The 22,976-nt window shown below is 39.9% G+C and overlaps 1 protein-coding gene and 1 long non-coding RNA gene across 2 annotated transcripts in view; one reads left to right on the forward strand and one right to left on the reverse strand.

Moving 5' to 3' along the window:
• Positions 1-20,475, reverse strand: part of ANKRD31 (ankyrin repeat domain 31) — a 134,182-nt gene extending 113,707 nt beyond the window's left edge. The window contains exons 1-3 of the mRNA XM_069595327.1: positions 20,122-20,475; positions 6,732-6,790; positions 4,802-4,911 (exon numbers count right to left, since the gene is read on the reverse strand). Of these exons, the coding sequence (XP_069451428.1) occupies positions 4,802-4,911; positions 6,732-6,790; positions 20,122-20,276 (324 nt within the window). The 5' untranslated portion in view covers positions 20,277-20,475. The remainder of the gene's footprint in view (positions 1-4,801; positions 4,912-6,731; positions 6,791-20,121) is intronic.
• Positions 20,476-20,603: 128 nt separating this feature from the next.
• LOC138443269 (uncharacterized) lies at positions 20,604-22,279 on the forward strand. Its single transcript, XR_011258051.1, has 2 exons — positions 20,604-21,284; positions 21,819-22,279. It is a non-coding gene; the product is annotated as an uncharacterized lncRNA (long non-coding RNA).
• The last annotated feature ends 697 nt before the right edge of the window (positions 22,280-22,976 follow it).

The following is a 22,976-nucleotide window of genomic DNA, read 5'->3' on the forward strand; positions in this document are numbered from 1 at the left end:
AGGACCAGTGAATTTTCCTATTGAGGCCTAATTATTCCTTTGCTCCTACCCACATAAGGAAAATGCAAAAGATAAGAGAGCAAGTAAGAAGGAAGTTTACTCCTGACTGCTGATTTTTCCCCTCTTCCATAGGCAGAAATACTCCTCAAGAGATAATGCCTCAGAATATAATGGGTGCTGGAGCTGTTCATTTTTGATTATCAAAATATAAGGATACACTCAATCCACTCTTTCTTAAGGGGTACAAATTGCTATCTGTGCTGTTGATACATGTGACATTTTCCCCCTGCCCCTTCCAGGTAATTCAAGTGCAGACATTTAAAAAAAAAAAAAAAAAAAACCTGTTGGGGGTTGGGTATGAGAGGTCAAAGAAGGTTTAATTTGTATTAACTAAGAGTACTTGAAAAAGGAAGAAGTCTGTTTATATATCCTTAACCAAAAAACCATATTCTACTATCTGAGCTCTTCTACACCTGAATAATGGATTACTGGGAGAGAAATGGGAGCCTGGCCGACCAGGTCAGCTGGATCAACCCTGGCTCCATAAGGCATGGGATGTCTGTCCTCACACTGGCCTCACATTCCACAGAACGGAATACACATTTCTGCAGTGCTTCAGAGATCTTGATGAGTTACTGATAACATTTGCTTAAAATACTTTTCTCTCACACTGAGGCAGTGAAATTTGGTTATCTATACAGATTTTTTTATTATTTTAAAATACCCGCATGACTGTCTTTTAGACGGCTTGATCGGGATTTTGGGTACCATCTTTACATTGCTTCTGAGTTATAAAATGACAGAATGGTCATTTTAAACTGCACTATGTGTGCACGCTAAGTCACTTCAGTTGTATCAGACTCTTTGCGACCCCATGGATTACAGCCCGCCAGGCTCCTCTGTCCATGGGATTCTCCAGGCAAGAATACTGGAGCGGGTTGCCATGCCCTCCTCCAGGGGATCTTCCTGACCCAGGGACAGAACCCGCATCTCTTCTGTCTCCTGCACAGGCACGTTCTTTACCACTAGCGCCACCTGGGAAGCTCTAAACTCCACTGAGTAGTATCTAAATACAACTTAAACACAAAGTAATTTAAACACTGAATGACAATTGTCTTTACTCTGGCTGAGTTAGGAGCCAAGGCCCTGGTTTCATCCTATTTCTTTCCAAAATAATCCTAAGCAATTGCAACTCTGGGCAGAGACAGCAATTCTAGGACCCTAAGAATTAAAGAAGGTCAGGATGGGTTAGAGTCAGGAAAAAGATACCAGAGACATTAATAATCAGCACAGTAGAGTCAAGGAGTTTCCTAAGTTTTGCTCAGTCACCTTGAATTTGACTGGTCCAGCTATTCATACCTCAAGAGAGGTAGCTAGTAAGAGAGAATGCTACCTTCTCCTGGGGCTTAAAAAGACCCTGCAGGATGCAACCTACTATACACAGAATAAACAACAAAGTCTTACTATATAGCACAGGGAACTATATTCAATATCCTGTGATAAACCATGAATATGAAAAAGAAAATGTATATATATGCATAACTGAATCACTTTGTTATACAGCAGAAATTAACAACATTGTAAATCAACTACACTTTAATAAAATTTTTTAAAAGCCCTTACAGTACCTATCAATATACACATAATCTCTGTACCCTCTGGCTTTACCAACAATGGTCCTTCTTCCATTACACAACTGTCAAACAAGCCTTTGGTTGTTCATTTCTCTTTAAAGGTTCTCTCTAATGTTTGTTTGAACTGATTTCACTTTTACATATGGATATGGGTGGAAAGTGGGAACTGCATAATGGAAAGGAAAAGTGAAATTCAACCTGATTCAGAACTCTTAGACAGCGTTTCGGAGAGCAGAAGATGGAAGAGGCAGCCTGACGGTGATAATCACAGGATTAATCATTATTCCCTGTCAAATAAGCATCTTCCAGATGATCAAAAGCTAATTACATTAACAGTGAGGACAATGGTGCCTACTGTATTAGTCAGGCTTCTCCAGAGAGGCAGGACTAATAGGATATGCATATACAGAGTGAGAGATGTGTCCTAACTGGCTCATGTAATTATGGAAACTGGCAAGCCCAGATCTGCAATGTGGACTGTCAGGCTCAAGACCCAAGAAAGCTGACAGCAGAGATACAGTCCAAAGGCTCTCTGCTGGAGAATTCTCTCTTGCTCAGGGGGGCTGGTTTTTTTCTTCTATACAGGCCTTCAACTGGATGGATGAAGCCCACCTTCATCCATAATGGGCCCATTCGATTACTGAGGGCAATCTGATTTACCCAAATCCACTGACTTAAATGTTAATCTCATTCAAAAACATCCTCAAAGAAACTCCCAGAATGTCTGACTAACTATTTGGGTACCCAATGGCCCAGTCAACATGTAAAATTAACTATTATACTTTCTAATTTTGATAATAATGTCTCTAATTATCTCTCCAGACATACTAGGCTCTCTAAACAAAATTTTAAAATCTTCTAAAGTAAAAAAATAAATAAAATTTAATTTAAAAATTTCTATGTAAAATTTAAAAACTGCTTGCCATATAGCACCTATAAAGAACAAGAAAAGGTACTGCAAGACCCAAAAATGATGAGTATGAGATATTTTAAAACACTTCTTACGTTTTTAAAAATTAGCATGGTACTTGTCAAACCAAAGATCCTCATTATCATCTTCATAGTTTGCCCTTACTTAAAATGTTCCACTATTTCTTTTTTAAAAAATTTTTATTGGAGTATAGTTGCCTTACTATATGTTTACTATAACTTTAATGCTGTGTTAGTCTCTGCTGTACAGTAAAGTGAATCACTTATATGTATACATGTATCCCCTCTTTTTTAGATGTGCTTTCCTTTTAGGTCACCACAGATCACTGAATAGAGTTCCCTGTGCTAGACAGCAGGTTCTCATTAGTTATCTACTTTATACATAGTGGTGTGTATATGTCGTTCCCACTCTCATCATTTCTAAAATTGTTTTGAAGTTGAAATGTCGTTATTATATCTGAGTTTTAACAAAAATTTCGTTCAGAAATCTGTTTAGCAACTGAATTATTTAGAATTTACTTAACATCAGATTTTGAAGCAATACATATTCAAGCTGTGGAACAATACATTATGTTTTTTATTTAAATTAACTTTGGGAAGTTATTTAAAGAGACCAGTGCCTTTCCTGGTCTATTTATTTGATAAAATCAGTATCTCTCACATAGTTAAATTTCTAAAGGTTTATTTTCAAAGAATAAAATTAAAAAATAAAATTAAAAAAAATTTTAAACTGTGAAAGCAGCAGTATCTGTCAATTAAAAAAAAAACATTAATTAAAATTTGCTACAGATGTTTAACACTTTGATAACATGGCCTAACTTACTGTTTAAAAAAATGAGGGAGAGGCAGGGGAAAGTTAGAGGAGGTATCTATTTTACTACCAATGAAATTCAATGAAGGCAAAAAGAGAAGGACAAATACCAAATACTTCATTCAACCTTCTTATCTGAAGAAGCCCATGGCCAGCAGATAGCTGATTTACAATCTGATGAAAGAATCTTTGAAAGATAGTCAGTCCTCTAAGGCAACTGTTTCAATCTAGCTTATAATTAGAAATTTCTTGGGAGGCTTTTGAAAAATGGAGAGTCCTAGGTTCTACTCAAATATGAGTTTGAGTCTATATTTTTAAATAGCTTTGATTACCAGAAAGGTTTGGTAATCAAGCTTTCAAAATTACCATTCTGAGGTACAATCTAGAGCCAAGTACAATATTCACATAATAAATGTTTCTGAGATAAAGAGAAAAAATTTAATTTTTATTTCCCATTTCACAGTTACTAAAGCTAAAGGGGGGAAAGTTTTTTTCTTCTTAATTCAGAAGTTATAAAACTGATATTTAAGCAAACTGTTAGAAACTAAATATAGGCATCTCCAGCTTTTAAAAAAATATTTGGTGTTGTATTTTTTTCTTTTGACTAGTTATACAAGTTATACACCTTCCTAGGTACAATATCACAGACTTTCACAATCACTCTTTGAAACTGTTGTCAATTTCTGCTATTAAAATACAAGTATTCTCTCTTCCATTCCTTAAACTCTGTAGTTATCTTTGGTTAGCTAACTTATTTGTGGCAAGGTGCTAAATGAATCATCCCTTACTTTTCCCCATGGTGACTGCATTAAAAAGAAACAAGTGAAAATTTGTGTATATAAGTGTATGCCTGCACACATGTACTCTTTCACACACACACACACACACACACACACACACACGACAATAGAGGGGCCTTTCAGTGGCCTGTATCTCAAATTACACCACACAGATTAGTATCTTATTCACAAATTTAAGGTGACCTCTGTCTGGATGGCATCACCGACTCAATGGACGTGAGTCTGAGTAAACTGTGGGAGACGGTGATGGACAGGGAGGCCTAGGGTGCTGCAATTCATGGGATCGCAAAGAGTCAGACACGACAGAGCGACTGAATTGAACTGAACTGAACTGAACTAAAATACAGTGGAGATGAAAACTATTAATTATTATATCTTATTTTAGCCTATTTTAACTTTCTCAATCCCACATTTCTATCAGAAAGAGAAATAAATAAAGGAAAAAGAGCCTAAAACATTTGACTTTTACGTAAGAAACAGTGTGACTGGCTAAGAAATGGGAAAAAACTGAGTAAGAAAGAAAAGCAAAACAGTAGCAAAAAGAATTAATCATGAGTAATTTGCCCCTATTTCAAATAGCATTACTAATTTTTAAAAAGCATGCATTTAATCAGTATGCTACATACCTGTAAGACTGTATCCTCAATAAGAATAAGCATCGTTTGATTTATACTCATTTGCTCCTGTGGATCCTCTCTGAATCTGAATCTAACCTGAATCTCTGGAGAAGATGCACCTAAAATGAAATACAATCACAGGTCATTTGCAATAGTGTTATTGCTCTGCTTTAACAATGACCTAAGGCAATTCACTCACACATACACATACACAAAACTGTAAATGGTTAATATTAAAATATGCCTAACTTTGGTACTCTTCAAAAATGCAAATTAAAATAAACAGATACATTTTACTTACCAGTTTGGCAAAGATTGCATATATCCTGTGTTGGATCTAGAGAGAAAAAGTCATCTTTTATAGGAGGCAATATATGTCAAAATCTGACATGTGTTCATCCTTTAAAATGAAATTAATTTTAACTGCTTATTCTAAGGAAATAATCAGAAAGGTAGGCAAACACACTGAGAAACATCAAACACTATCAAATCATTATGTAAAGGTACATTCATATAATGGAATAAAGGCAGCAATTTAACAGGCTGAGGTAGATCAATATAACAAAGAAAAAATATATGTAGGACAATACTAATTATTAAAAAACATATTTATATTGGTACACAAATGTCTAGAAAAAAACACAAATACTAAACACTGGCAAATGTTAGGCACTAAATTAACAGAGAAAATTACGCGATGGGATCTTTCACTTTCTACATTATATAATATTACACTTTAAAAATGTTATACTTTTAATAATTAGCAAAATAATTAAGGTCTATCCACCATTTGGAAAAGGGAAGGGAAGAAAAGGGAAGGGGAAGCAAAGGGAAAAAACTGTTGGAATATTGAAAACAGAAATCTAACTTCTTCCTAGTGGCATTTTATACATCCTAAGAATACATTTTGGAGGCCAATATTACACAAAATCCTTTCCAATTACATGTAGGAAAAACTGTTCCAAGATCAAACTGTAATTTGCCATTGGGGTATCAGGTGAGATGATGTACAGCGAGGACTTTGTGAACTACAGTTGACCCTTGAGTAACAGGGGGTTTGGACTACCTTAAACACGGTCCACTTAAACAAGGATGTTTTTTAATGGACATACACTCGGCCCTCCAGATCTGTGAGTTTGGCATCCACAGATTCCACCAACGCTACATGAAACCGTGTACTGTGTTTACAGTTCACAGCTGGTGGAGTCTGTGAATGTGCAGTACACAGATGTGGAGGGCCCACTATGGGACTTGGGGATTTCGGTGTGTACAGGGGCTCCTACAAACAGTCCCCCATGGAAACCTAGGCACAAGTGCATACACGCAAGAGCTCCACGATGGTTAGGACATTCTCCTTCCATCCTACACCTATTTCCAGGTATTCTCCAATAAAAAGTGGCTCACAAGAAGAATCATAAAAGGAAATAGCCCCCTATCTGAATGGCTTTCTGCAAAACTGATCCTTCTGGACTGCAACAATCAGTGACAGACTTTTCTGGAAGTGTGGATATTGACCAAGAAGTGGACTCAGGAGGCTTGGAGAATCTGTAAGCGAAAGGCTCTTTTTAAAAAATATGTGCCAAGGATACTTGTACCTCAATTTTAGTCTGACAGAATCAGACTGATTACTAAAAAGTATTATTCACTTTGCAAATAGGAAAGTTCGAGGGTTACGTGGGAGATCTCTGAGGGGAGAACTGCTATCCCAGCGCTCCTTCCACATTATCAGTAGCCCTCTTTAGGAGTCATAAACACCTTCTAGAAGTTACAAACCCCACTGCTATCCTTATAACAACAGATCTTAAGATCTGTCACAGATGCCTGTAAGAAATTTATTCTGTGTAAAGTTAAAGAATAAGACTAAATACAAAAGAAGTTAATAGAATAATAATACTTGGAAAATTAAAGGGACTACTTAGTGAAAAGAATTATTTCTCACCTTTACTGGGATGGAGACTGAACTCAGATCTAAGAGACGTGTCTTGATTAAAAAGCAACCTTTCAGAAACAAAAAAGATGGTATAGATGTTATGATGTTTCTTAAAGACTAACAATTCAGCTGGCATTTAAGTTTTTTTTCCAGTTTTACTGAGATGTAACTGACATATAATATTGTATAAGTTTAAGTTATACAATGTGATGATACACAGCATGCATTGCAAAATGATTAAGTGAATAAACTTTTAATATAGTTCAATGTAAACTACTCATAAAATTATAACTAAATTTGCTAAAATTCTTAGTTATACCACTATTAATATTCTATATCAGTGCATTTTTTCAGAAGTATAGTCTTTAAATTAAAACTTATCCAAGATGACTCATGCACCTATGGGTACCTTATTTTTGACAAAGGAGGCAGGAGTATACATTGGGGCAAAGACAGCCTCTTCAATAAGTGGTGCTGGGAAAACTGGCAGCTACGTGTGAAAGAGTGAAATCAGACCACTTCCTAACGCCATGTGCTCAGTCACTCAGTCGTGTCTGACTCTGCGACCACCTGGACTGTAGCCCGCCAGGCTCCTCTGTCCATGGGAATTCTCCAGGCAAGAATACTGCAGTGGGTTGCCATTTCTTCCTCCAGGGGATCTTCCCAACCCAGGGATCGAACCCAGGTCTTCCACACTGCAGACGGATTCTTCACCATCTGAGCCACCATGCAAGCCCTCCTAATGCCACACAAAGATAAACTCAAAATGAATTAAAGACCTAAATGTAAGACCAGAAACTATAAAACTCTTAGAGGAAAATATAGGCAGAACACTTCATGATATAAATCAAAGCAAGATTCTCTATGACCCACCTCCTAGAGTAATGGAAATAAAAGCAAAAAATAAATAAGTGGGACCTAATGAAACTTAAAAGCTTTTGCACAGCAAAGGAAACTATAAACAAGGTGAAAAGACAACCCTCAGAATGAGAGAAAATAATAGCAAAGGAAACAACTGACAAAGAATTAATTTCCAAAATATACAAGCAGCTCATACAACTCAATATCAGAAAAACTAAAAACCCAATCAAAAACTGGGAAAAAGACCTAAACAGACATTTCTCCAAAGAAGACATACAGATGACTAACAAAACACATGAAGAGGCTCAACATTGCTCATTATTAAAGAAATGTAAATCAAAACTACAACGAGATACCACCATTTCACACCAGTCAGAATGGCCATCATCAAAAATTCTACAAACAATAAATGCTGGAGAGGGTGTGGAGCAAAGGGAACCATCTTGCCAGTTGGAATGTAAACTGATACAGCCACTATGGAAGACAGTATGGTGATTCCGTAAAAAGCTAGGAATAAAACCATTATATGACCCAGCAATCCCAATCCTAGGTGTATACCCTGAGGAAACCAAAACTGAAAAAGACACATGTATCCCATTGTTCACTGCTGCACTATTTACAACAGCTAGAACATGGAAGCAACCTCGATGCCCATCAACAGATGAGTGGATAAAGAAGCTGTGGTACATATACACAATGGAATATTACTCAGCCATAGAAAGGAGGGAATTTGAGTCAGTTTCTAATGAGGCTATTATACAGAGTGAAATAAATCAGAAGGAGAAATATAAATATCATATACTAATGCATATATATATGGAATCTAGAAAGATGGCACTGATGAATTTACTTGCAGGGCAGCAATGGAGAAACGGACATAGAGAACAGATGGGCATGGGGGATGTGAGGAGGGAGAGAGTGAGATGTATGGAGAGAGTAACATGGAAACTTACATTACCATATGTAAAACAGACAGCCCACAAGAATTTGCTGTTTGACTCGGGGAACTCAAACAGGGGCTCTGTGACAGTCTAGACAGGTGGGATGGGAAGGGAGACGGGAGGAAGCTTTGGGAGGGAGGGGACATGGGTGTACCTATGGCTGATTCTTGTTGATGTTTGACAGGAAACAACAAAATTCTGTAAAGCAATTATCCTTCAATTAAAAAATAAATTTAAAAAACTTACCTAAGATGAAAATTAAGACTTATTCATGTGCTCTGTTCTTTTTAAATAAATACTCTGCTATTTTTGGATATTTTGGAGTAAGGGGCAAACATCAATATAGTTTTTGAACAGAAGTGAAATGAGGAGATGATGTGAAGGAACCAGTGCTGGTGGGTTTTTTTCATTCACCTTTCTCTACATCACAGAGAATTTAAGATCCCAGGGTTAAATTCAAGTGTATATTTTCAGAACATAAATTATAGAAATTTAAGTTTTGGATTCACATCTTACTATGTTCTAGGCAGCACCAAGGTAAAGAGAAAAGATAGTCCTTGTTCTCAAGAAGCTTCAGATCCGGTGAGGGATAAAAACAGCAAAGATATATCATGGCAAGTATGCGACTAAGCAGAGCATTCTAAGTATGCTACTATATATCATTCTAAGTATGCTACTAAGAATTTCTCCTGTTTAAAAAATCTTTAAAGAATGAAAAAAAATGGGCAAAGGATTTGAATAGACAGTTCTCCAAAGAGGATATACAAATCAGTTCAGTTCAGTCACTCAGTCATGTACGACTCTTTGCAACCCCCTGAACTGAAGCATACCAGGCTTCCCTGTGCATCACCAACTCCCAGAGCTTGCTCAAACTCATGTCCATCAAGTCAGCGATACCATCCAACCATCTCACCCTCTGTTGTCCCCTTCTCCTCCTGCCTTCAATCTTTCCCAGCATCAGGGTCTTTTCCAATGACTCACCCCTTTGCAACAGGTGGCCAGAGTATTGGAGCTGCAGCTTCAGCGTCAGGCCTTCCAATGAGCATTCAGGACTGATTTCCTTTAGGATTGACTTGTTTGCTCTCCTTGCAGTCAAGAGGACTCAAGAGTCTTCTCAAAAACACAGTTTAAAAGTATCAATTCTTCGGCACTCAGCTTTATGATCCAACTCTCACATCCACACTTGACTACTGGAAAAACCATAACTTTGACTAGACGGAACTTTGTTGGCAAAGTAATGTGTCTGCTTTTTAATATGCTGCCTAAGTCTGTCATAGTTTTTCTTCCAAGGAGCAAGCGTCTTTTAATTTCATGGCTGCAGTCACCATCTGCAGTGATTTTGGAGCCCAAGAAAAGAAAGTCTATCACTATTCCCACTGTTTCCCCATCTATTTGTCATGAAGTGATGGGACTGGATGCCATGATCTTCGTTTTCTGAATGTTGAGTTTTAAGCCAGCTTTTTCACTTTCCTCTTTCACTTTTATCAAGAGGCTCCTTAGTTCCTCTTTGCTTTCTGCCATAAGGGTGGTGTCATCTGCCTATCTGAGGTTACTGATATTTCTCTTGGCAACATGAAAAATGCTCAACAATACTAAGCATTAGGGAAACCATAATGAGATACCACTTCACACCAACCAAAAACAAACAAACAAACAAAAAATAAAAATAACAAGTGTGGCAAGTATATGGAGAAACTGGAACTCTTATACATTGCTAGTGGGAATGTGAACTGATACAGCCACTGTGGAAAACAGTATGGTGCATCCTCAAAAAGAACATTCTAAGTATGCTACTTAGAATTTGATCTGATTTACAATTTGATCTAATAATTCCATTTCTATGTATGTACACAAAGCAACTGAAAGCAGAGATCTGAATTTGTACACTTATGTTCACAGAAACACTATTCACAACAGCTAAAGGGTGGACATTGACAAGTGTCCACTGACAGATGAGTAGATAAACAATGTGGAACCTACATACAGTGGAATATTTTTCAGCCTTAAAAAGGAAGGAAATACTAATACATGCTACATCATGGACAGACCTTAAAGACATCATATTAAGTGAAAAAAGTCAGACATAAAAGAACAAAAATGGTATAACTCCACTTACATGACGTACAGAGTAATCAGACTCATAGAAACAGAAAGTAGAATGGTGGTTGCCAAGGGCTGAAGGCAGGGAAGAATGGGAAGTTATACAGAGTGTCAATTTGAGAAGATGAAAAAATTCTAGAGATAACTAGTAGTGATGGCTGTACAACATGAATGTATTTAATGTCACTGAATTATACACTTGAAAATGGTTAAAATGCTATTATATATTATATATATATGTACATATATATATATATAACCACAATTTTAAAAAAAAGTTTTAAAATCTTCCCAGAATCCAAGAATGTAACAATGTACTAAGGCATAAATATATGATTTGGAATGATTGGGGTTTTTTTTTACTCATTTAACCTTTTTATGGAAAATTACAAATAACAACAAATAAAAGACAATAGTACACTCACCATCCGAGTGCAATAATTATCAGTACCCAGCCATTATTGCTTCTTCTATAACCCTTGCCATCCTCTGCACCCAGTGTGAGTCTCTTACTAGATTATTTTTACAGCAAATCCTGAACATCTTATTCCATTTCATCTGGAAATATTTCAGTATTCAACTCTAAAGGATAAGGACTCTTTTAACATAACCATAATAATCACACCTTTAAAAACAGCCAAAACTACATACTTAAAAAAGCTAATGATTACTTAACATTAATAAACGTCATGGCTCAGACGGTAAAGCGTCTGTCTACACTGCAGGAGACCCGAATTCGAGCCCTGGGTCAGGAAGTTCCTCTGGAAAAGGAAATGGCAACCCACTCCAGTACTCTTGCCTGGAAAATCCCATGGACGGACGAGCCCGGTAGGCTACAGTCCATGGGGTCACAAAGAGCTGGACACGACTGAGCGACTTCACTACTATATAGTCTATAGCAAGCAACCTCTTTAATGGCTCTCAGTATTTATACCCTTGTATATGGTATTTATCCTTGAGTATGGACTGGATCCGGCAACTCTTCTCATAAACAAAACACAGCAAATAGGTTGGGATGTGACCTCACTGGCTTCCGTCCTATCCTCATTCTCTTGCTGCTTCCCTCTTGTGGAAGCCAGCCTGCCATGTTGCAATGCCCTTTGCAGAAGCCTACACAGCAGGAAACTAACGGGAGGCCCCCGTCAACAGAGAGGAGCCAAGGACTGAAGTCAACAGCCAGAGAAGGAGCTGAATCTCACAACCTCCGTTCGGCTAGTGGCTCCTTCTCATGAAACCGTGAGGCAAATGCAGCCTTCTGAGTCCCTGAGCCTGATCATTAGTTAAGCCACTCCTCGACTCCTGAACCACAGAAACTACACAATATGTTTACTGCTTTAAGAAGTTAATACGTTTTGGAGTAAGCTGTCATACAGCAATGTAAACTAACAGATTGCGGTCAGATTTCCCTCTTTTTACAATGGTTTTGTTCATATCGGGATCCAAACAAGATATACACATTGCATTTGGTTGTATGTCTCTTAAGTCTCTTTTAAAATCTGTAAGTTATATCTTTCCCTGCCCCTTACAATTTATTTGTTGAAGAAACTGGGTTGTTTTTCCCATATAGTTTCCCACATTTGGGGTTTGAAGACTGCATGTCATTTCACGTGTTCCTCTGTCCTGTGTATTTCCTGTAAACCAGTTATTAGATCGAGAAGTTTGATCTGATTCAACTGAGGAGGCAATATGTGTACTTTCTACAGGAGATAGCAAAGAATGTGTTGAGAAAGGCAGTCATGCGCATACCATCTTTCACTCCTCCTAGGCCTTGGGTCTGGAACACTTTCCCACTAAAAGACAGAGTCCTCCCAGCCTGTACTGGACTTACCACCTTGTGTGGGAATACACTTCCCTGTTTGGCCTGAGGGTGTACTCCTCTGTTCTGGTGAAAAGTGTGTGTCCACTGCTCTATGTGTCCTCTGTGGAGAGAGGATGAAGTCCTTCGACCGGTGGCACCAGAGGGGAGTGTGCAGGCCATTGACCGGGCATCAGCTGAAGAGTGACTGCTGGCCATGTGGGACTGATGCCCACTACCGCAGCTAATCTTGCTCCATCTCTTCTCTCAGAGTAAACAGCTTTCAGAATGGTACTCGGCACCATTCTGTTTTAATCATTGGAGGAGTCATTATTTGGATATAGATCCTGACCCAAAATGTTGCTTTCTTTAGCTATTTTAGTCCAGTTATTTTGTCTCACTGTATCTTGCTTTATATTTTTCCCTTCTGCAATTGTATCCTTTATAACAGGTATTTCCTATCTAGACAATTCATGAGGACAGTGCTAGTCTATCTTAAAGGAAAAAATGAACACTCACTTTGCAGGGTATTTTATTCAATTAGCCTTTAAATGCACTTATAATGTTCAGAGAATATGATTTGACCTGAACATATACCTAAATCTATGCAATAATGAACTAGCTTAGAAAGTGGTTCTGTTTAAATTTATTGAACAGGATTAGTTTGAGATGTATTCTTTAAATGTTGTTGAGCAGTAAATATTTACCAGAGGGTGAGACAGAAATTAAGGATTGATAAAGGGTTCTCAGGGCACATATAAGAAAAATGAATCCTTGTTGTTGTTCAGTCACTCAGTCGTGTCCAACTCTTTGCAACCCCCTGGAGCAGCACGCCAGGCATCCCTGTCCTTCACCATCTCCCAGAGCTTGCTCAAATCCTCGTCCATTGAATCAGTGATCCCCTCCAACCATCTCATCCTCTGTCAAGAACAGAGAACAGAGGACGAGATAGAGAATGAATCCTGCCTCTTGGTAAATAAAACACAAGCAAACAAAATCTTTTTAGTCAGCAATTTAAATTCTTACAGATTAGTAGCAACACCTTCCAAGCCATAAAAGAAACTGGATGCATTTTCCAGTTTCATAAAGTTAGGACCAAGTCCAGGCTCTCAGAGTACTTTTCAGACACAGTTATGGCACCCTCATTCTTTGCAGGCCTTGCTTTATATAATTCCACTGGTCGTCAAATCCTTTCTCAGATTTTAGCAAAAGCACCTTAATCGCTGCAACATTTAAGGATTATTTAACTATGTGAAACTGTATGTTTTGCCTCTTCTCAGGTCTTCTGAGACCTATTTTTCTCTTGTCGGTCAAAGTTGGAAGCTTGGGCGTGAAAAACAGAATAAACTGCATACAAGTAAGCAAAGAAGATGCAGGAGGAAAAAATGCAGTGGCATTCAGCTCCAGCAATGCTTAGACTTTACTGTATTTCCATACCAATAAAAAGAACACTAATTTTTAACCCTGAGCTATGAGGTCTGAAAGAATGATGTTTATATGGCACTGCAGAGAATCATTTCAAAATGAATTAGAGGGGGAAAAAAAGATTGGTTAGCCATGACACAGTGAGCCATCTATAGCCTAGTTCTCCAGTGACTACAACTAAAAACTCTAGTAGAATATTTTTTAAAGCTACCTGAGTAATCTGAAAAGTAAACAATAGCAGGTAAACTGGGGACTGAAACTAAAATCTAAATAACAACCTTGTAGGAAGTGAGTCTCCTGGTTTGCTTGGGTTTTTTGGTTCAGTTTTTTGCTCTTATTTTTGTTTCCAGCTTTGACCCTAAGCCTAAACCTAGAACTGCACAGTGGGCACAGATACCAAAAACTTCAGGAGAAATCCTTCCTAGCTTTATCGAGAAAATTAGAGAAAGGGCCCCCTGAACACCAGAAGGTGTGGGGGAAATCCTTGAGTTTTGCTGTTTTCTCTTTTTAGCTACAGAGCTATACTGCTACCAACTATGGTAGCTTGGACACTTAAAACTCAAGAGAAAACCTGTTTCTCTCCTCCTAGAGGAACCATAATCCCAAGAGTATGAAAAGAATCTCTTTTATTTTCTTCTCTCTTGTTTTTTTTTAACACTTTGCCCTGAAGATGGCCCCAGCTGCAGGAAACTACAATGAAAGGCTGACACTGAAAGAAATCCATCTTTCTGGTCATATAAACCCACATGTGGGGGTAGAGGGAGGAGAGGGTGCATGAAAATCCTGGAGAAAAGAGAGCAGGGAGGGGGACCATCTAATTCTGTATGTGATCCTACGTAAGTCTGAGGCGTTCTTAAAGGAACGAGGCAAAGAGATAGAGGAAAACAATACAATGGGAAAGACTAGAGATCTCTTCAAGACAATTGAAGATATCAAGGGAACATTTCATACAAAAATGGGCACAATAATGTACAAAAATGGTAAGAACCTAACAGAAGCAGCAGAGATTAAGAAGAGGTGGCAAGAATACACAGAATGATAAAAGAAAGGCCTTAAAGATCTGGGTTATCATGAAGGTGTGGTCACGCACCTAGAGCTGGACACTCTGGCATGTGACGTCAAGTAGGCCTCAGGAAGCATTATTATGAACAAAGCTAGTGGAATGACGGAATTCCAGCTGAGTTATTTAAAATCCTAAAAGATGACGCTGCTGTTAAAAGTACTGTACTCAATATGCCAGCAAATTTGGAAAACTCAGCAGTGGCCAAAGGACTGGAAAGGGTCAGTTTTCATTCCTATCCCAAAGATGGGCAACGCCAAAGAATGTTCAAACTACCAAACAACTGCGCTCATTTCACATGCTAGCAAGATAATTCTCAAAATCCTTCAAGGCAGGCTTCAACAATACATGAACCAAGAACTTCCAGATGTACAAGCTGGGTTTAGAAAAGGCAGAGGAACCAGAGATCAAATCGTCATCATTCACTGGATCACAGAGAAAGCAAGGGAAGTCAAGAAAAATATCTACTTCTGCTTCATTGACTACGCTTAGGCTTTGACTCTGTGGATCTCAATAAACTGTGGAAAATCCATAAAGAGATGGGAGTACCAGACCATGGTACCTTACTTTTCTCAAGAGAAATCTGTATGAGGATCAAGCAGCAAAAGTTAAAGTTTACATGGAACAGTGGGCTGGTTCAAAATTGGGAAAGGAGTACAATAAGGCTGTATATTGCCACCCTGCTTATTTATCTTATATGCAGAGTACATCATAAGAAATGCCAGGCTGGATGAAGCACAAGCTGGAATCAAGATGGCCAGGAGAAATACCAACAGCCCTAGATAGGCAAAAGATTCCACTCTAATGGCAGAAAGCGAAGAGGGACTAAACAGCCTCTTGAAGAGGGTGAAAAAGGAGCATGAAAAAGCTGGCTTGAACCTCAACATTAAGAAAATGAAGATCATGGCATCCAGGCCTATCATTTTATGGCAAATAGAAGGGGAAAAGTAGAAGCAGTGACAGATTTTATTTTCTTGGGCTCTAAAATCATTGCAGATGGTGACTGCAACCATGAAACTAAAAGATACTTGCTCCTGGAAGGAAAGCTAAGACACACCTAGACAGTATATTAAAAAGCAGAAATATCACTTTGCCAACAAAGGTCCATATATTCAAAGCTATGATTTTTCCAATAGTCATGCACAGATGTGAGAGTTAGACCCTAAAGATGGCTGAATGCTGAAGAATTAATGCTTTTGAATTGTGGTGCTGGAGAAGATTCCCTTAGACTGCAAGGAGATCAAACCAGTCAGTCCTAAAGGAAATCAACTATGAATATCCATCAGAAGGACTGATGCTGAAACTGAAGCTCAAACAGTTTGGCTACCTGATGCGAAGAGCCGACTCATTAGAAAAGACCCTGATGCTGGGAAAGATTGAGGGAAGGAGAAGGGGACAAAAGAGGATGAGATGGCTAGATGGCATCACTGACTTAATGGACATGAAGTTGAGCAAACTCTGGAAGATAGTTTGGAGCCTGGTATGCTACAGTCCATAGGGCTTCAAAGAGTCAAGACATGACTTAGCGACTGAACAAGTCTTAGGCTCAACTCTGAGCTGTCCACATGCAGAACAGATTTAAAAAAGCATAATAAAGGCTTAGAGAATTGAACTATGATATTAACTACTTCCCAAATTCCAGATTAACCCCTGAATGGTACATGAGTCAGACAGACTCAAACAGCATAATAAAGGCTTTGAAAATTGAACTGATGTAACCACCACCCACAGAAGGCAACAGAATGGGCAGTCAGATCTAATCAGACTGTCTCTTACAACAAACAAAAATCAACACCCTCTAGCAGATTTTAACAGGAACAAGAGTACAAAATATAACATTCAAAATATACAGAATATTATGCAGAATTACTCAACTTGCAAAGAAAAGGAAAATCTGACTAATTCTTGAAAGAACAGTGACTTCACTTTCTAAAGTTTGATATTAAGTTGACTGTGTTCCTTCCCTTACCGCCTCATTGTTCCCCTTCCCTTTCTTAAAGCAATAGTGTACAACTTAGATTATTTTTGCTTAAAAAATTTGAACGAAAAACTTCATGCCATGGATTTTTTTCTTTTGCAAGACACCTGTTTATCACTTTGTTCAAATGTGAATGTTCCCCTATGCTTTTGAAATAAATTTCCTTTTGTAATTAAAAAAAAGAAAAGATAACAGATTTGAATGTCCCAGCCTGTCCAGTCCAGATGCTGGAATTATAAGACAAAGATTTTAAAACAGCTATTTAAATAATTCTCTAAGAGATAAAGGTAAACATTTATCCAATGGATGACAATAAAGTTCTCAGCATAGAAATAAAAACTATAAAAGAGAATCCAATGGAAATTTTAGGAGATATAATTGCTGACAAAGGTCCATCTAATCAAAGCTATGGTTTTCCCAGTAGTCATATATGAAAGTGAGAGCTGGATGATGAAGAAAGCTGAGTGCCAAAGAATTGATGCTTTTGAACTGCAGTGTTGGGGAAGACTCTTGACAGTCCCTTGGACTGCAAGGAGATCCAACCAGTCAATCCTAAATATTCACTGGAAGGACCAATGCTGAAGCTGAAGTTCCAATACTTTGGCCACCTGATGCAAAGAACTGACTCATTGGAAAAGACCCTGATGCTGAGAAAGACTGAAAGTAGGAGGAAAAGGGGTCAACAGAGGATGAGATGGTTGGATGGCATCACCAACTCAATGGACATGAGTTTGAGCAGGCTCCGGGAGCTGGTGACAGACAGGGAAGCCCAGCTGGCTGTGGTCCATGGGGTCGCAGAGTCAGACACAACTGAGCGACTGAACCGAACTGATTATATAATACCTGAAATTAAAAATTCACTGGATGGTCTCAACAACAGAATGGATATGACATAGGAAAGGCTAAGTGAATCTGAACACAAAGCAATAGAAATTATATAGTCTGAAAAACTGAGAGAAAAAAAATGAAAAAAGTTAATACAGCCTCAAGGATCTGGGAAACTATCAGAAGGTCTAGCATCCACATCATTTAAATCCCAGAAAGAGAGAAGAAAAAGACTGGTACATAAAAAATATGTGAAGAAATCATGACAGAAAACTTCCCAAGTTTGGTGAAAGATATAAGTTTACAGATTCAAGAAACTCAGTGAACCCCAAACAGGAAGAACACAGAGAAAATCATTACCAGACATGTCATAATCAAACTGCTAAAAACCAAAGATGGAAGGAATGGAAGCAGACAGATTTTAAAAGATGATTTATTACACAGATGGAAAATGTGATTTAAATGGGGAAGGAGGTGCTTGACTACAAGGGACAGGGAGCACAAAGGAGGATTTGGTTTTTTTTTAAGTAACAGAACTGTTCTGGATCTTGAGTGTAGTAATTATTATGACGTCATGTACTAGTCAAAATGGTCCCCACATACCATTAAGAGCAAATGTTACTGTCTGTATATATAAAAGAACCAGAAATCTGAATACCCTCCTATACTGCTGCCCAGCTCTCATCCTCCATATCACGTCAATCACCATTTCCTACCAAATTTACTTTCTAAAGATTTCTCAGATTTGTCCTTTTCCCTCTGTTCCCACTGTTTCTGCCTAGCCGAGTTCTCATCATCCCAGTCTGTTACCACTTTGATCCTAAAAGCTAACCTGAATAGCCGCGCTTTGCAAAAGGTAACCCATGCTCTAACAGTACCAACTTTAACCCAGACACTTGTGAGAAATGCAGAATCTCAAACCCCATAGAACTCCTGAAATTGGAATCCACCTTTTAACAGGATTCTGAAGTGATTTAAAGAAATAAAAGACTTTTCGTTGGAATTTACAAAGCCCCAATCCAGGGCATGCATGAGTGAATGAAAATCTGATTATGCTACTCCTCCACTTAAGATCTCACAGACACATACAAGCTATAAGAAGCCTTACATGACCTTATCCTGCCTTTCTCTCCAACCTCATCTTTCACCACACCTATCACAACATTTAACACGTCAGTAATACTTAACTGTTTGCACGTTCCAGCACACATAACACATTGCTATGTCCCACCACGACACCTTTAGCCAGGCAGTTCCCTTGGCCTGAAAACCTCTCCATCTGACTTAACTCCTATCCACCTTCACGCCTCTATTCAGAAGCCAACCCTGTATAGCAGATGGGAATCCCCCTGTCAGTGCAGGAGACACGGGTTTGATCCCTGGTCTAAGAAGATTTCACATGCCAAGGGCCAGCTAGCCCCCTGCCACAACTACTGAGCCGGTGCCAGTGTGCCAACTGCCTATGCTCAACAAGAGAAGCCACCACGATGAGGAAGCCCGTGCACCCCAACAACAGTAGCTCCCCAGTGACTGCAACTGGAGAAAGCATATGTGCAGCAACTCAAGGGAACCAAACATAAATAAATAAATTACAGAAGTCAACCCCCTCTGAGCTCCTAAACCAGCCTGCACCTACCTCCAACCCTGAACTTGCCACACAATATTGAAATGATCTGTTTATGGCTTTCCTGGCCTGTAGGTTTCTCAAAGGCAGTGGCCTCTTCTCTCTTATCTTCTCCCCGTGCCCAGCACAGAGAACTAGCTATGTTTTGTTGAAAGAACTACCATCTTCTCTTGATTCTTGTAAAGCTATCCGTCTCCAGTTTGGCAGTAACCAGTTCCCCCATCACACGATCGTTTCTGGAAAGTATAGGAACTGCCCCTTACACCTGAGTTAGGAGTCGCTTGAAGCGTAAGGCATGAAGGGTTTAGACCCAATACTTTTGTACCTGTGCAAAAAAGCCCCAGGCTAAGAAAGCGGGCTTTTTAAAAATGTTATAATGGTGGCTCAGAGGTTAAAGCGTCTGCCTCCAAAGCAGGAGATCCGGGTTCGATCCCTGGGTTGGGAAGATCCCCTGGAGAAGGAAATGGTAACCCACTCCAGTACTCTTGCCTGGAGAATCCCATGGACAAAGGTACCTGGTAGGCTACAGTCCACGGGGTCGCAAAGAGACACGACTGAGTGACTTCACTTTCTTTTCTTTTCTTCCAGTGCCACTTAACTATAAAGCTCATTCGGTCCTAGGTGAGGGGGTATGGGGAGGGTTTTGGGGTCTTTACCTACAAAGTTCTTAGCTCAGGCCTGGGCGCCCCACAGGCCCTACTCCCGCCTGCACGCAGTCTGGCTGGGCACACCTCCCCCTCAGATCTCCGAGGGCCACCCGCCGCCAGGGCCCCAGCCCAAGGGCGGTCACCTTCTCCAGGGCAGCGCCTCTTCCTCGGGGTCGCTCTCCGTCACGGACCCCTCTACCACCGTTTCATCGCTGTCCCAGTCTGCGGCCTGGGAGCCTTCTTCCATCTCCACGTCGCACTCGGAGTCTTTCTTATGCTCCTTCTCCAACTCCTCCATTTCCGCAAAACAAAACAAAAATGTTAATTAAAAAAAGTAAAAATCACAAAACAAAGATTGCTCTGAGGGCCAGGAGAAATTATGAGTTAATAAGAACATTCTTGGCGCGAGACCGGCCTGTTCTGCGCGTGCAGCGCCCTAGGCCGCGAGTGCGTTGTGAGGGAAGCGGGCCAGCGCCGCGCTGTGATCGCACGCGGCCGGCAGGGGGAGCCTCACGCGGCCGGCAGGGGAGCCGCGCGCCGCCTGCAGGGGGAGCCGCGCGCCGCCTACAGGGGGAGCCGCGCGCCGCACGTCGGCCCCGCCCCTCCGGCCCCGCCTCGCCCCGGCAGTGGCGGAAGGAGCCGAGCTAGCGCGAGAGGGCCCGGGGTTTCTCGATGAGCTAGGGCGTGGCTTGCTACCGCACCCGCTTTCCGCACCTTTGCTTTGGGGCCGGGCGGTCAAGGGACTGGAGCTGCGGCCTCCGGTATCAGACAGGAAGCGTTGCCGCAGACAGACCGCAGGCCGAGCCCGCCCAACGCTGCCGGCAGAGAGCGAGAGCTGGGTCGGGTCCCCGTGCAGCGCCATCTCCGGGCTTGTGAGACGCAGACCCCGGAAGGAACTGTCGCCTCTGACAGACTTTTCTGAAGCCAGAATGTGATCTTAGCCCCGAAGAGTGCTTTTGAGTCCACCAACTGCTGCCTTTTTCACACCCCCTTTCCCCCAAAGTCGCCTTAAGTAGGCAAAAACAAAAATATTAATCAAGAGTTTTTAAATCATCAGCTGATTTATTAATAACTGATGTATCTTGTATTTCTTTTTTACCCCCTCATCAACTCTTTGGTTACCCTGGAATACAGATTGTGTAGGAAAAGCAGGCTAAATGCTTTATTTTTTTTCCCCTTTATTAATTTTTGTAATAATATGGGTGCCTGAGTGAGTGAGTCAGTGATAATTGCTTAGCCGTGTCCGACTGCGACCCTGTGGACTGACTGCAGCCCACCAGGCTCCTCTGTCCATGGAATTCTTCAGGTAAGAATACTAGAGTGGGTTGCCATTTCCTTCTCCAAATATGGGTGCCTAGCAACATCCAAAAATTACCAATTATTATTTTTAAATGAAGTGGCTAGATTTTTATAATTTGATTTCAGCCTGTTAAAAAGTTTTAAATTCAAACTCATTTAAAACAAGGCCAAGTGAGCTCCACCTGCCAAGTGAGAGGAAGACTCCAATATGACAGGCTGCTTCTGCACAGCAAGCGTTTAGTACCCACCCTGGAATCTTCAGAGTCTAGGCACATATTGGGTCTTGAAAGGTTTATCATGTAAATGTCAGGAAATAGGATTTTCTGACTCCTCAATGTACTTCGCTTTTCAGTAGATGGAGTGGCTTTGTCATACTGTTATTTTACTGTTTAGATCTTATTTCAGCCACTGCTATCTAAAACAGTGGTTGTCTTTTAAACTTATTTGATGCTGGAGAAAGTGTGGAGAAAGGGGAATCATATGCAGTCTGCTGCCGCTGCTAAGTCGCTTCAGTCGTGTCCAACTCTCTGCGACCCCATAGACAGCAGCCCACTAGGCTCCTCTGTCCCTGGGATTCTCCAGGCAAGAACACTGGACTGGGTTGCCATTTCCTTCTCCAATGCATGAAAGTGAAAAGTGAAAGTGAAGTCGCTCAGTCGTGGCCGACTCAGCAACCCCATGGACTGCAGCCCTCCAGGCTCCTTCGTCCATGGGATTTTCCAGGTAAGAGTACTGGCGTGGGTTGCCATTGCCTTCTCCACCTACACAGTATAGAGATTCCTTAAAAAACTAAAGCTAGTAATCAGGCTTGTAGGCATATATCTGGAAAAGACAAAAACTCTAATTCAAAAAGATACATTGACCCCAATGTTAAAAGCAGCACTATTTACAGTAGCCAAGACATGGAAGCAACCCAGATGTGCACAGAGAGATGAATGGATAAGAAAGACATACACACACACGCACAAACACACACACACTGGAACATTACTCAGTCTTAAAGAATGAAATATTGTCATTTGCAGCAACATGGAAGGGCATAAAAAAATACTAAGTGAAGTAAAGCAGAGAAAGAGAAATATGATATCACTTATATGTGGGGAAATAATGCAAATTAATTTATTTACAAAGCAGAGACAGACTCACAGACATACAAACAAACTTATGGTTACTAGAGGGGAAAGTGGGAGGTGGGGAGGGATAAGTTAAGAGTATGAGATTAACAGATACTGATATATAAAAAGCAACAAAGATTTATTGTATAGCACAAGGAACTATATTCAATATCTTACAAAAACCTATAATGGAAAGGAATCTAAGATCTGAATTACTTTGCTGTACACCTGAAATACAATATTGTAAATCAACATCAACTGTACTTCAATAAAAACAAAATTACCTACAGTTAATATACAAAAAAAAACTTACTTGAATATTCCTCACCTCAACCCCATAAGCCAGGCAGAATAGTAATAAATATGCAAAGAACTAGACTTCTTTGTGTTTTTAACACCTCTTCACCTACATCCTCCATTGTTCAGTTCAGTTCAGTCGCTCAGTTGTGTTCAACTCTTTGCGACCCCATGAATCGCAGCACGCCAGGCCTCCCTGTTCATCACCAACTCCCAGACTTCAGCCAAACTCATGTGCATTGAGTCAGTGATGCCATCCAGCCATCTCATCCTCTGTCGTCCCCTTC

Source organism: Ovis canadensis, chromosome 7 (genome assembly GCF_042477335.2).
Source record: "Ovis canadensis isolate MfBH-ARS-UI-01 breed Bighorn chromosome 7, ARS-UI_OviCan_v2, whole genome shotgun sequence".
Lineage (NCBI taxonomy): Eukaryota > Metazoa > Chordata > Mammalia > Artiodactyla > Bovidae > Ovis > Ovis canadensis.